General features: G+C 41.3%; 1 protein-coding gene across 1 annotated transcript in view; it reads left to right on the top strand.

Annotated features, from left to right (window-relative positions):
* Positions 1–15,119, top strand: part of MTPN (myotrophin) — a 58,545-nt gene extending 43,426 nt beyond the window's left edge. Inside the window, exon 4 of the mRNA XM_045495783.1 lies at positions 12,871–15,119. Within this exon, the coding sequence (XP_045351739.1) occupies positions 12,871–12,957 (87 nt within the window). The 3' untranslated portion in view covers positions 12,958–15,119. The remainder of the gene's footprint in view (positions 1–12,870) is intronic.
* The last annotated feature ends 249 nt before the right edge of the window (positions 15,120–15,368 follow it).

Here is a 15,368-nt window from a genome sequence, read left to right as displayed (position 1 = left end):
CACTTGTGCTGAGATTCCATAATGTGTAGAGTTGTCCAATCACTGTTGTATACGTGAAACTAATATAACATTGTATGTCGACTGTAATTCTAAAAAGCTGTCCTAGACAGTACAGAAATGAACAAGCATGGCTGCATTCCAGTAAAACTTTACTTACAAAAACCAGCATCTGGGTCACAGTTTGCTGACCGCTGTTCTAGCTCATGAATAGTTTGGAATTTATAGTGCATGTCATGTTAAGGTTCTAGCCCTCAGTGGGAACATGACCCTTCCTAAGTGATGCAAGTTAAGAATGTAGCTGTCATTCTGGATGCTTTTTTCCAACTCTGCTAGTGCTCATTTGTTGAAAAGTTTTATCATCAACTAGTGTAACCAAACAAGAGCTTACAAGACAATGATCTGGAATTTTCACTGTTTATTCCTGATTAAAATCTCATATGCCTGAGAAATAGCATCATTTCATGAACACATTAGTTAAAAGGTTAAGCATGAAATGATACTCGTGAATTAAAATATTAGCCAGTAGACTTTCGTAAGTCCAAAATTAATTTCTTTTTCACAGCTGTATTTTGATATACAAAATTGGTATCTTCTAGTTTGGTTAAAGATACAATTCTCTGAGAGAAATGTTTGCCTGCAGCAAACTCTCTGTTAGACATTTCCCATAACATTGTTATGGTATATAGTATCTGATATCTATCAACATTTCTACATTAATACTTACTAAAATTCCTTATAATTTATGTAATGCCTCATAATTTATATGTTCATTATTGGATTTTAAGAAGTATCCTTGTTTCCTAATCCTAGAGAAAACCATTTCGAAATAAACCAATGTGGGGGAGAGGGAAATATTTAAATGTTTGCTTGTATACCTCATTTAAAGGTGTTAAGTTTGGGGCGCCTGGATGGCTCAGTTGGTTAAGCATCCAACTTTGGCTGGGGTCATGATCTCACAGTTCATGAGTTCAAGCCCCGCATCAGGCTCTGTGCAGACAGCTCAGAGCCTGGAGCCTGCTTCGGATTCTGTGTGTGTGTGTGTCTCTCTCTCTGCTCTCGCTCGCTCTCTCTCTTTGTCCCTCTCTCAAAAATAAACATTCAAGAAAGAAAAACATGTTAAGTTTGCTACGATGTAGAATGTAGACAGATAAGCTATGTCATTTACTCTGGTGTGTTCATATTATCCTCATGTAAGTATATGCTATTACTAAAAATGACCAACTTCCTGTGAGAACAAGAATTCTTTTAAAGAGAAAAAGTTGTACCCTAGCATGTGAGAATGAAAATCTTGTGAATTGAAAACTTAGCGAAAGTTTTATTTATTTATTTAAAAAAAAATTTTTTTTAAGGTTTATTTATTTTTGAGACAGAGAGAGACAGAGCATGAACGGGGGAGGGTCAGACAGAGAGGGAGACACAGAATCTGAAACAGGCTCCAGGCTCTGAGTGGTCAGCACAGAGCCCGACGCAGGGCTCGAACTCACGGACCGCGAGATCATGACCTGAGCCAAAGTCGGCCGCTTAACCGACCGAGCCACCCAGGCGCCCCTAGCGAAAGTTTTAAAGCACGAATTACTGTTTTATTCCTAGATTACAAACCTACAGCATACTTAAATTATTATTATAAACTGTCATTTGTTATTAGTGATATTTAGCACATTAAGCTATAACTGAGAGGAGGAAATCCAAAGAAAATTTGGCTTTGTTTTCCATTATTTCTCTGCTTCACATTGTGTCAAAGAAGTTACCTCCTTAGCAAGTCTACTGTAACCATACACCAAAATAGGTAACCGCTAATTGTGCGACACCAATTTTAGTGACTCATAGCTGTGTAAAGACCACTCTCGAAGTTACTTGCTTCTGTTTGAGTAGGATAAATGAGTGAGGTACAGACACAAAGGTTTGCTCAGCCACCTTTCCTTTTATTAAAAGGAAGTCAGACTACTAATGTTTTACATAAAGTGTGTCTTAGAGTAAAAAATACTAAAACTCAGTCTACAAAAATTTGGAACACTGATGTTTTTACTGAACATATTTGTGTTCTATTTAAATACCAAGCAGCCAGTTAATGATAAAAACTGAATACCCCCCTCAAACGCCAGCATTATCAAATCCTCCAAGTGTCTGTGGTACCGATTTTTGCCGTTTGAACTGAGAATTAAATGTGTAAGATACAAAGATTGGGAAGTCACCCTTCTCAGCATAAACAAATATGTACTTGAAGTTAGAACCCTTTTTCGCTCTGATTACTCACTGCCCCATCCCCAGAAAAACCTAGACAGCTTTACATATGCTCAAGCTAGGATTTTATGATTGCTCGGAACCCCCAAGTTCTGTTCCATCTAACTTAGGCAGGTTTGGTTTTAAAAGCATTTCAGGACCAGTGACCCTCACTGAACTCAGCGATGCCTTTCTGAATTACTTTAAAAAGAAACTGCATTGTCAGAATTGATCCAGCTCTGAATTTCACCACTTAAATCACGGAGAGACCAGTTGTTACACTGTTGTCCAGATCCCCTACACAAATGTACCCGTTGTAAGCTTGTTATTTTAAACCATTTAGATCTTTCAGCCTGGCGTGGTCAGGAAGTAGTTCTGGTCAGTGACCTACTTACCGGGTGCCTTGGTGCCACACACACCACCCCCAAGTTGAGTTCTCAGTTCTGCCTCATAATCACTTTGTGGTTTTGAGCAAGTTCCTTCACATGTAATCCTAAGCTTGGTCTTCAGCACAGAGCCAGTAGAGTAGTCCCCCGCCCGCCTCATCCAGAGTTTTGCTTTTCATGGTTTTAGTCACCCTCGTCCAGCCACAGTCCGGATTCAGGTGATCCTCCTTCTGACTGTCCTCAGAAGGTCGTTCGTAGCCGAACGCCGTGCGGCCCTGCCTGCGTCGTTCACCCCGTTCGGTACATCTCCCGTCACCACACTTAAAGGGACCACCTGCACCTCTTCCTTTCCCTTGAACACTTAGAGGCCAGTATAGGCTGACTGATTGGCCCACTTCAATACTGTTGTGTTTCAGGGGGCAGGGAGGCCGGAGGATCGGGAGAGAGGGTAACAGCCAGTCGGTGAACAGTCAGAATACACGTAAGGTCATCTGTCGATAAGTTTGCCATCTCACAGGGTCACAGTGAATGGTGTGCCAAAACAGTTGCAGTGGGAACGAAGATCACTGATGCCAGATCCCCAAAACAGAAGAAATGAAAAAGTTTCACATACTGTAAGAATTACCAAAATGTGACACAGAGACAGGAAATGAGCAAACGCTGTTAGAAGAGTGGCACTCATAGACTTGCTTGACCCACGGTTCCCACAGGCCTTTACTTTGTTCAAAAACAAGAACACTGTATCTGCAAAGCACACTGAAGCAGAACACATTAAATTGAGGTGTGCCCGTATTTACCATGCTGACTTATGTTTGCATACGCAATCCTTTCCTTTGTCCTCTCCAGATTATGAACATATGCAGAGAACCAGCCTCTTGTTCTCTTTAACGCCCCAGGATAGGAGTTGACAGTTTCTGCAAAGGACCAAAAATAAATACTTGAGGCTTTGCAGACCATACGGTGTCTGTTACAGCTACCCAGCTCTGCGGTTGTAGCACAAAAGCAGCCATAAGCAACATGTTAAAAAATAATAATAATAAGCATGACTGTGTTCTAGTAAAACTGTATCAAAACGATGTCTGGTAATTCACAGAAACTTTATGAATGTTTGTTGAATAGACAGGAATTGGTTATCTCTGCAAATGTTCTTTAGCTTGAAAGGGTTCAACAGATGACACACTGTATCTATAGTTGTACAGGGTTCTTCATTTCCCTGTAGCAGGAGACACAGAAATGTTGAGAATACCTAAAGTTAATAAATTGTAGAATCTGGGTCTCATCCTAACCTTTTTAGGAGAAAAGCCATAGGTCATTTTTTTTTTTAGTTTATTTATTTTGAGAGAGAGAGTGAGGGAATGGCAGAGAGGGAGAGAGAGTCGTCCCAAACGGGGCTCAAACCCACAAACCGTGAGATCATGACCTGAGCCGAAATCAAGAGCCAAACACTCAACCAGGTGAGCCACGCAGGCACCCCAGCCCTGGGTCATTTTTAACTAAAGCTGGCACGGAACACGAGATGTGGAGTCAGAAAGCTCTAGTTACCATAACTTGCTGACTGACTTTGGGCAAATTTCTTAACCTCTCTGAGCTTAAATTAAATCTCTATTAAAAAGATAACAGTGCCTACTTTACAGGGCTGCTGTGAGGATAAAATGAGATGATATATATGTAGTATTAGGTTAAAAACTCAAAACTGCTACAAAATTTAAGAAACCTAACATTCACTGTGTTGAGTATTGTATTCGGTTTTTGGGGTGCCCAGAAGTATTCTTTACTGTGGTACCTGTATCAATATGTAAATTAAATGCACGGTTAAATCCTGTACCAGTGAATAACATTATACGACATGTGTAAATGTAGGTATTTGAATATTTTTTTAAATGTTACTGTTTTTAGTAGATTCCAGAATTGAATTGTGTAAGTTCTATAGTAATGGTAATATTTAAATGTGTATTCAAACAGTTGAAAGTTCCCAGGTTCTGAGCATCTTATCATACTACAGTGTAACTATGAACAGATGCCCCAAATCATGAGATAATTCTTGAGAAGCAGTATCTCAAGACAGTTCTAAAATGTGTATGAATTGACCGATTCAAAATAAGGAATTTACAGTATTCTAACACAGTGACTAGCTTTGGTGCATATATACACAAGATGGTAGAAAAGGTAGTTTTTCCTTTTAATGTGGTGAATATATGTGATCACTGAGGGTGACTGATGTTACTAATACTCGTTTGCACTGTGACCCACATGTAAATTTTTGTTGAGCATCTGCTGTATCCCAGGCGTCATCCTGCGTGGTAAGGGTACAGAGATGAATATGACAAGACCCCTGCCCTCATGGAGCCCCACCTAATTTGGGGGGGGACAGGTCTGTTAACCTAATTAACAGACTGTGGTAAGAGCCTTAAAAGAAATGGAGTCCAGCTATAACCAAAACTACCACGGTGACTTCAACAAGAAAATGACTCATAACAAGATGTCTGAAGGGATGCAGTCCGAGGCTGGGCATCAATGTCCCACACTCCCTTCTCCTCCATCTTCCCTGTCTTAGGGTCACAAGAGGACTGCTGAACCTCTAGGCATTGCGTCTGTGTTTTGGATGGGAGCAGGAGAAGAGAGCTAAGGACTCTTTGCTTTTCAGGAAAGCCCTCCACAGGGGAGACCGAATTGGTGTCAGATGGCCCTGTGTAGCTCTGAGGGAGTCTGGGGATTCAGGATTCAGTTTCTCTCCCACCTCTGTAGCAGAGGAAAGCCAGGAAGAAGGGGGTGCACTGGACACCAGCTGAGCCAAGCCCCAGTATCTACTTTGAAGTAGAATCGGCAAGTGCCAGAGATATACAGGGGAGGGGAGAGCCAACTGCCTGGGAAATTCGGGTCTTCACAGAGAATGGAACAGTTGAGTAAGTTCAACTCGGGTGGTGGAAGGGGGAGGACAAAGCACTTTTTTGTTCCTTTTTGAATTTTGAGAGTCCTTATGAGACCTGTAATATCAGATAAAAGGAAACATGCTATATTCATTCAGGCATTCATTTTGTGTTTGATTCTAATGAACTTTCTGTCCAGAAGTGAGTTGGCTGTCCAAACCACGGTTGCTGAATTTTTATGTTTTTAGCTAGCTACCTTGTAGACTATTCTATTCAAGGACAGAAATAGCAGAACTTTTTTTTTTTTTTTTTTTTTTTACAATGCCTGTATTCTACAGTTTACTATCAAGTAATACTTGATTGTCTAAGCCTGTGACTTTTCAAGATCAAGAAGCTACTTGTAATGTCTTAAAGCTTTTACTCCCTAGAATGGTAAACGGCCTGCCTGTGTACTTGGGCCACTGGGCCATAACGACCATTTCCTTCTTCAGGAAACGTTAGTCACCTGAATCCTGCTCTAAATATAGGCAGATGAGCCTAGTCCCGATTCTCTACTCAGATGTCAGAACTGAAGGGTCTCCAGTGTTGAAATTACCTGAAGATAATTAAACATTTTATATATTATGCCTAATGAGCAACCTGTTCACAGTGGCAGTACTTTTTGATCTGCTTATAGTAATTTGTAACGAATAATTTTGTTTCTTCCAGTCCCTTAGTGTGTATGTATATTCCCTATCTTTATCAAGTAATTTAATAAACGTTTATTGACCGCCTGTTACTGATCCTCTGTAAGGCCTTGGGAATCCCAAGACTTACAAGCTTGGTTCCTGCTTCAACGTATTTAGTCTAGTAGGGGGAGAGAAAGACCTAAAACAAGCGCATTAAAGTGTTGTGATTGCTGTGGCAGGAATTTATATGTGACATAGTAGGGATCTGAAGGCAGAAGAGGTCAAGTGTGGTCCTAGGGGTCAAGGGGATAGTGTGTTTTGAGTAAGAATGCCATTACAACTTCAGGCACCATGATTCATAAAGCACCTGTCATGTAATTTATAAAAAGCATTTGACACTTGAGCTGAATCTTAGACATTTTTGTGCGGGAATCTAATAGAGAAGTGGGGTACCATTCTAAAGAGAAGCAACAATGTGAGAAAAGTCACAGGGACACAGAGAGACCCTGTGACGTTAGGGTAAGGTAAAAAAAAAAAAAAAAAAAACAAGCTCACAGCTACAGCATTCACTATAAAGGATTTAACAAGAAATAGGACTAGAGAGGTCAGTACTGAGCAGATTATGCCTTCTGTCATACATACTATTTATTTTCATTCTCTTCTTTGAGGATGCCATTAAGACTTTTTTGGTAGGTGAGTAGTCGTGTGATCAGACTTGGATTTTAACGAACATCACCCAAACAGATGTATGGAGTCTGAATTAAAATGGTGTAAGAAGTGAAAAAAGATAGGAAATTATTCAATGTCGTGGCTGCAAGGACATATGAGAAATGTTAAGAATAGTCTCCTCTAAAGACTTGGTCAATTTATGGAAAGAGCCTAAATGTCCATCAACTGATGAATGGATAAAGAAATTGTGGTTTATATACACAATGGAGTACTACGTGGCAATGAGAAAGAATGAAATATGGCCCTTTGTAGCAATGTGGATGGAACTGGAGAGTGTGATGCTAAGTGAAATAAGCCATACAGAGCAAGACAGATACCATATGTTTTCACTCTTATGTGGATCCTGAGAAACTTAACAGAAACCCATGGGGGAGGGGAAGAAAAAAAAAAAAGAGGTTAGAGTGGGAGAGAGCCAAAGCATAAGAGACTCTTAAAAACTGAGAACAGGGTCGCCTGGGTGGTTCAGTCGGTTAGGCGGCCGACTTCGGCTCAGGTCATGATCTCGTGGTCCGTGAGTTCGAGCCCCGCGTCGGGCTCTCTGCTGACAGCTCAGAGCCTGGAGCCTGTTTCAGATTCTGTGTCTCCCTCTCTCTGACCTTCCCCCGTTCATGCTCTGTCTCTCTCTGTCTCAAAAATAAATAAACATTAAAAAAAAAAAAAATTTAAAAACTGACAACAAACTGAGGGTTGATGGGGAGGGAGGGGAGGGTGGGTGATGGGTATTGAGGAGGGCACCTTTTGGGATGAGCACTGGGTGTTGTATGGAAACCAATTTGACGATAAATTTCATATATTGAAAAAAAAAAAAAAAAAGACTTGGTGATTGATGACATGCGAAGCAGCAAGAACTACATGGAGTCCGCACATTTTCCAGAAGATGATGGTGGTCTTTATCATTATAAAAAATACTGAAAAAGGGACAAGTCTGTAGGAAAAGATTAATTATGGTGGAGACAAATGTAGAGGTGAGCTTCAACCAGATGATGAGGACAATAACATGGGAAAAGGGACCTACGGCCTTAAATGATCTTACAGGATAGAATGATCCTACCAACTTTGATACTCTTACCACTAGACTGTCTGAGAGAATAAAATTAATTTACATTGTTAAAACTTACATAAAACCCAAAGTGATCTACTCAGCGCAACCCCAAAATCCAGTGGTACTTTCACAGATACAGAACAAACAATCCCAGACTTTATATTATGGAACGACAAAAGACTCCCAATAGCCAAAGCACTCTTGAGAAAGAAGAATAAAGCTGGAGGCCTCACACTTCGTGATCAAAACACTATAAAGCTTATAGAATTTAAAACAGTAATGTGTTAGCATAAAAATAGATTGACAGATCAGTGCAACAGAATAGAGCGCCCAGAAATAAACCCATACCTGTATGGTCAATAATTTACAACACAGGAGCCGAGAATATGCAGTGTGGAAATGGCAGTCTCTTCAATAAATGGTGCTGGGAAAACCAAACAGCCACATGAAGAAGAATGAAACCGGACAACCATCTTACACCTTGCACAAAAACCAACTAAAAATGGATTGAGACCTGAAATCATAAAACATCTAGAAGAGAACACAGGGGTTAATAATCTCCTTGACATATGTAAAGTGGCTTCCCTAGGCATCAGGGAAATGCAAATCAAAGCGGCAATGAGATACCACCTCTCACCTGTTAGAATGGCTGTCAGCAAAAAGATAAGACAACAAGCGTTAGCAAGGATATGAAGAAAAGGGAGCCCTTGCATACTGTTTGTAAGAATGTAATCGGTGTCACCACTATGGAAAAGAGTATGGGAGTTCCTCAAAAAAGTTAAAAAGAGGACTACCCCATGATCCAGCAATTCTCCTGCTGGGTAGTGAAAGCACCATCTTGAAAAGATACCCACAACCCCTGTGTTCAGAGCAGCATTGTTGACAGTAGCCAAGACATGGAAACAACCTGAGTGTCCATCGAGAAATAAATGGATAAAGAAAATGTGATCTGTAATGCACGCACACAGGAATATTATTATTCAACCATTAAAGGAAATTCTGCCATTTGCAGCAACATAAATGGACCTTCAGGGCATTATGCTAAGTGGAAATAAGTCAGACCACAGTATAGAGAGAGAACCAATACTATATAATGTCACGTGTATGTGGAATCTTCAAAGAAACAAAATACTGTGCTCATAGGTGCATTGAACAGACCGGTGGTTGCCAGAAGTGGGAGGTTTGGGGCAGTGGGCAAAATGGGTGAAGGTCGTCATAAGATACAAACTTAATGGTTGAAAGATAAAGAAGAAGTCCTGGGGATGTAATATACATCACGGTGACTATAAAGGATAAAAAAGAAACTTTTTACAGAACAGAATATAAAAGCTCGTCTTGACAAAATAAAAAAGCTGGCAAGTTAAGAGATAGAAGGAGTGATGGGAAGGCAGAGAATCTTACAGAGGGATGAGATACTGTCAGAACTGATGGAACAAGAAATAAAGGCTTAAATAAGTGTCATTGGTCACACCTGGGTGACTCAACTAGTCAGTCAGACTCTTGACTTTGGCTCAGGTCATGATCTCATAGTTTTGAGATCAAGCCCCGTGTGGGGCTCCATGCTGAGCGTGGAGCCTGCTTGAAAGTCTCTCCCTCTGCCCCTCCTCCCCCAACCCCCACGCACACACATGTGCACACTCTCAAAAAATAAGAGTTATAAAAAGTTTTAAAAATGTCATTTAAATTTATGAAGAAAGAGAAATTGATGTTTTAAAGACAAGAAATTGGGAGGGTCTGGAGAAGAAGGTGATGGTGAGCTAAAGCCTCACCCGTGTAGCAGGAAGTAAGAAGGTAGTATCTAAAGTTAATAATGCAAATAGTACCCTGAGTATATTATTGAGAGCTATGAAAATCGTCACTAGAATTAAAACCAAATGATTAAAAACAGTTTCTTCAAATCAAATACACCAATTTATGTAAGTTTTTTAGTAACTGCATTAAGTACTAAAAAATTTTTTTAATTTTCGTATCCACATTGACAAAACTGGTTCGTCTTTTTCAGAACTGGTTTGACTTTGTTAAATTTATTCCTAAGTATTTTTTTTTTCTTTTTGATGCTATTATAAATGGAACTGTTTTCTCAATTTCATTTTTGGAATTTGAATAGTCAACCTTTTATCTTATGAAATGCCCATGTTTGTAATAATACTGGTTAATTTTAAAGTTTCTGTTGTCTGATATGTAGTCACTCTAGTTCTTCTAGGGTTCCTCATTTATGTTTAAAAGACATATGTTTTCAGCATATGCTTATTTTTAGAACAAAAGTGTAGACAAACAGTAAAATGTTAACAAAAGTGTCTTACAGACTTACGAATTTTTTGGGTTTTTGTATATTCTGAGTTCTGTGATGAGTCAAAATTAGGGGGGAAGTGACTTCGGTGAATCAGCTAGATTTTTTTGTTGTTGCAAATGGCAGAAATTAACAGATATCAGGCTTTTTTTTTTTTTAATTTTTTTTTTCAACGTTTATTTATTTTTGGGACAGAGAGAGACACAGCATGAACGGGGGAGGGGCAGAGAGAGAGGGAGACACAGAATCAGAAACAGGCTCCAGGCTCTGAGCCATCAGCCCAGAGCCCGACGTGGGGCTCGAACTCACGGACCGTGAGATCATGACCTGGCTGAAGTCGGACGCTTAACCGACTGCGCCACCCAGGCGCCCCTCAGGCATTTTTTAAGACTAGTCCAGAACCAACAGGAAAGCTGGAGGACCAGGCTCACTGGGGCGGGAAGATGGCAGCTGCAGGACTCCAGATGGCAGGAAGTCCTCAGTGGTCTCTTTCGGGTTATGCCACCCAAGAAGTGAGCTCTTTTTATTCTCTCTTTTGCTCTCCAGTCAAGATTCAGAATTCAGAAGTGAGAGTCCTGCGTGTGTCAGGTAAATCTTTGACACTCCACGGTGAGGAAAGTACATGGCACCTTGAGTTACATAGTCCCAGGACTCCACACAGCGGGGACAAAGGATTCCCCAAAATGAAATCCGGATGCTGTTTTCAGAAGAAGGGAAATGAACTCTGGCCGCTAAAGTGCAACAGATGTTCGCTATAATATTTAACTTTTTGTTAGTGCCCGATTATAGTTTATAATGCTAATCATGAAAGCAGCTGGGAAGGGAGACGGTTTGAACAGAGCGGTCCCAATTACTGCCGCACAACCTGTGGAGGACTTACCCCATCGAAGTTCTCACCCACACATTTCTCTCCCAGTTGACTAGGAGTTCGGCTGTGTTCCACCAAGCGGTTAAGTTCGATTACAAAATGAGGAAACAGAAACTGTTACAATCGTATTGGGGAGGACTTTACAACAATTTAACTAACACTTCCTAGAATGCCATCTCCTTCTTGGCTTACCTAATCAACTTGTGCTGATTCATCGAGACTCAGCTCAAGCATTACCTCCTCCAGGAAACCTTTTTCCCTTACATCCTCCTAGCACATCCCATTGTGGTTAACAGATCACTCTTATTCTTGTCCCCTCTGTCACAGTGGTTCATGTGTCTGTCTCCCACTAGTCAGACTGCCAGACTATCTTGGTTTTCTTTGATTCTCCTACTCCTTACAAAGTGTCTACACATTCCCTAAATATTTGTTGAATGAGTGAGTGGCTGTCCGAGCAAAGGGGGAAGGCATCTTGTATAGAACCCAAGATGTATAACGACATGATGAGGGGGCCCTACGACTAGAGCAGTGAGACATAAATGGGAGAAGAGACCCCTGGGCTTGACTAGAGTTGGTCTCTAAGTGACCATTTCTACCAAGTTTAGAGAATTCTGTAGGTCTTACAGAGGAACAGTGGAGATTTGGCAGGAGGGAGAAAGGTGAGACGCTAGAGGCTGGTTGATGACTAAACACTGGTTGGGGCTGTAACTAGCGAGGAGAACCCCTGGATGGTGGAATATTGGGGTCTCTGGGAGTTTAAAAAGTTCCGACCTGGCTTGGGAGCTAATTCACCCCCCAGGTGATTGGCACTTTTGTAGGTATTGGGAACCCAGCGGTAATGAATACAGATGGATTCACCCTCCCACGGAGCTTCATTCTAGTAAAGCAGCTAAAACAACAGACACAAAGGTGTGTGTGTGTGTGTGTGTGTGTGTGTGTGTGTGCAGTCTCAAAACTGAAATGCCGTGTTCCAAGTGAAATATTCCAGAGCCACACTCTCCAGGTAAAGCTTTGGAGCAGGCTGGAGAGGATTTCCGTAGGGTACAGAAGGGACCTCCTTCCATAGCCCACGTAGCAGTCATTTACTGCTCAGTTTTTGTAAACATAATGACCAATATTACACAGTGTTCTTTAGGATTGTGTCTAAAATAAATGGTTTGTAAGCTCTGAATTTTAGAAATGTGCCATATTCATGCACTCTCCACAAAGTGTTACAAAGAAAAACAATTTTGTCACAGTAATACTTTCTTCTTTAGCGAAAGTGATTCCCCCATTTTTGTTTTTGTTTGAGAGAGAGAGAGAATAAGCAAGGGGGGATGGGGAGGGGGCAGGGCAGAGGATCCAAAGCAAGGTCTGCACTGCCTTCAGAGAGCCCAACTTGGGGCTCGAACTCAGAAACCGTGAGATCATGACTTAAGCCGAAGTCAGCTGCTTCACCGACTGGGCCACCCAGCTCCCCTCCCCACTGTTGTAGATTATAGACAGAGATGATCTTTTAAAGCTTAACGGGTGTGCATGGTACTATAAAATGAAAGGCAGTCATTGCCTGTTCTTGGCAAGTTGTGTTTGTAATTACAGTTCATAGTGCCCAAAAAATAATTTGGTATTTTTACCACTTAATCTTACAATCTAGCCAAGTACTTGGGGTTGGTGGGGGGGGGGGGTGTTCTTCAGTAGAAGGCACTCCATTAGTTTGGGGATTATTAATTCTGGACATAAACATTAGCCTGTGCAGGTAATGGAGTTCTCTTCTGTCACGGTGGACTCATTTAGTATTAACGCTCTTCCCTCTCTTTTCAGGGTGCTGATAAGTCTGTGAAAGGTCCAGATGGTCTAACTGCCTTTGAAGCCACTGACAACCAGGCAATCAAAGCTCTTCTTCAGTGATGGACGGATGGGCTGACAGCTCTGGAAGAAGGGCTCTCCTGTGGCCTCACACTGCTGCCTGTCTGTCTGTCACTCTCTATCTGCCAGCTTCTTCAGCTAAATACTTTACGAGGGGTGAGGGGAGAGAGAAATTCATAACAAATCAGACTACCAGAAAAAAACATGTTTTGGAAGAGAGGAGAAAACCGTGATCAGGCTTTTACTCGGATTCCTGATCAAGTCCGTCTCTTTTCCATTTCCAACAAAATATACCGCTCATTCCCAAGGGAGAGCCAAGACAAAATACGCCAGTAACATTTGACCTTTTCAGCTCCCTAGCTAGTTTATTCATTAGGTTGTGTCGAGGGTCTGACTATCCCAAGGCCAGCTCTCCGTGTGTGCAGCCCTAACTGTGCGAGCAGCGGCGGCTGCTGTGACGTAACTCTGGGTGCTGAGATCAGCAATCGGCTCTAGCCTTCTGCCTTAAGACGCACTCTCCTGGGGGCCTCCTGGCGGAGTTCAGAGCGCTGCCCGTGGTCGGCGACCAAATCTTCCCTCGGCGACTTTCAGCTTTACGTGAGAGCTCAGTTAAGGTGAGGGGGCACACTCCTAAATTGCTGGATGACTCAACTTTGGATTTCCTCTCCCCTTTCACATGGGTGTCATGTGTCTTTAGATAAAACTGACTAGTTTTATTTATAAAATCTTAAATTTTGGAAGCCTAAAGGAGAAATCATTCCAGTGTGCATATTTTTTTTTCTCCTCTAGATTCAGACGTTTTTAGAGCATTCAAACACTTTCAAACTCCTGCTGGTAGTAAAAGGGGATTGAAACATAGAGTCATAGCCATAGCCTGTGAGTGTCATACAGAGAACAGTTGTCTTAGTACCTACGGATTTTCTTCATTTGCTCTTTGAATGGATTGGCCTCGGTTCTGTTTGGAGAATCAAGGAACATTCTTTGGAAATCCTCTCTCAGACCCACCTTGGATGCTGATTGCTCACTGCACCAAAGCTGTCACTGGGGTGAGATTTACAATCTGGACAAGTTGAGCCCCGTCCCTTCAAAAATACGCTTGTTACCAGGTTTCCCCAAGTTGTCGATAGGCTTCTGCTGAACATCTGCCAACCCACCTACATGATCTATTTTTGTTTTCTAAACCATTCATCACATTAAGTGTGACATCTGCAAAATGTATTCCATGTTCTTAAAATGCAGTGCCCTAAAATGGGTGTTAAGACCTGCAGGAAGTATTCAGACACATGTTCCAAGGTTTATTCCATGAGCAGTGCAAGTAATTAAAACATATACCCTTAAATTTGCTATCCTGCATTTAAAGTATTGATTCCTTTGACTTGCCATCCATAAAAGCTTGCTAAAAATGTTAGGGTTTTTTCCTTAGCCAAATCATGCAATAATTGAATGTACCTCAAATTTTTAAAGGGGGGGGTTGGGTTAGGGACTTCTATTCAGATTGTGGATAACAAAGAATTCATGATGATTTTTTTAAGGTAATGTAGCATTCTAAAACAGGGTTAAACTACTATCAAGAATAGCCAGCTAATAACAAATCTTACTGATCGATTGCTGATTGGTTTGTTAGGGTGTGGATTTATGGGTGTGTGTGGGGGGGGGGGTGTGTGTGTGGGTGTGTGTGCGTGCGCTCTCGTGCATGCACGTGCATGCGTGCGTGTGTATTTTTGCCCCGTGGAGTTTTTTTTAATCCTGTGGCTTTTACACTTACAACTAACCTAACCCTGTAATTTTCCTGCATCCAAGAAAACAATCACAAACAAAATGGTGGTTTAAACACTTTGATATATTTGGCTAATTCTCCACTCTTAACGCAGCCTATTCGCGTTGGAGTCAAAGTCAGTAAACAGTACTTTATAACATCACTGAGCGGAAACAGACCTATCCTCATTGAAGATGGAGGGCACTTTATCAGTTGGTAGCAACAAGGTGTTTTGGTATCTTTGTTTTCACCTCTTGGCAGAATGCTATGGAAAGGCTTGGATTTTACCCTCTAGAATTTTCACCTTTCCTTTCAAACCTGTGGTAGTTGGCTGTTGCAGAGAGTGCACTGTCCTATCATTCCTAAACCTGGTCTGCTCTCTCCCGTCATCAGGCGTGGAGACCATGTGCTTCTTTGTACAGTTGAGCCTGTGTTTCTTGTAGTGCAGTAGAGGCTACCCCGCCTTCCCTCTTCTTTCTCAGCCATTTCAGAAGCCCCATGGTTTTGGAGCAATTGCTTGAGAAATAACATAAACATAGAACCATGTTTATGTTAGAACATGTTAGAACATATGTTAGAACATAGAACACGGCCATAGAACCATGGCCAAGATGGTTGACCATTTTTTTTAACTAGTTTATTTATAATGTATTTCTGAACCACTTGGCAGAGAAATTCACAACACTTAATGTTCATT

The sequence above is a fragment of the Leopardus geoffroyi genome, chromosome A2 (genome assembly GCF_018350155.1).
Source record: "Leopardus geoffroyi isolate Oge1 chromosome A2, O.geoffroyi_Oge1_pat1.0, whole genome shotgun sequence".
Lineage (NCBI taxonomy): Eukaryota > Metazoa > Chordata > Mammalia > Carnivora > Felidae > Leopardus > Leopardus geoffroyi.
Note: the sequence above shows the minus strand (reverse complement) of the source record. Positions and strands in the feature narration are given on the sequence as shown.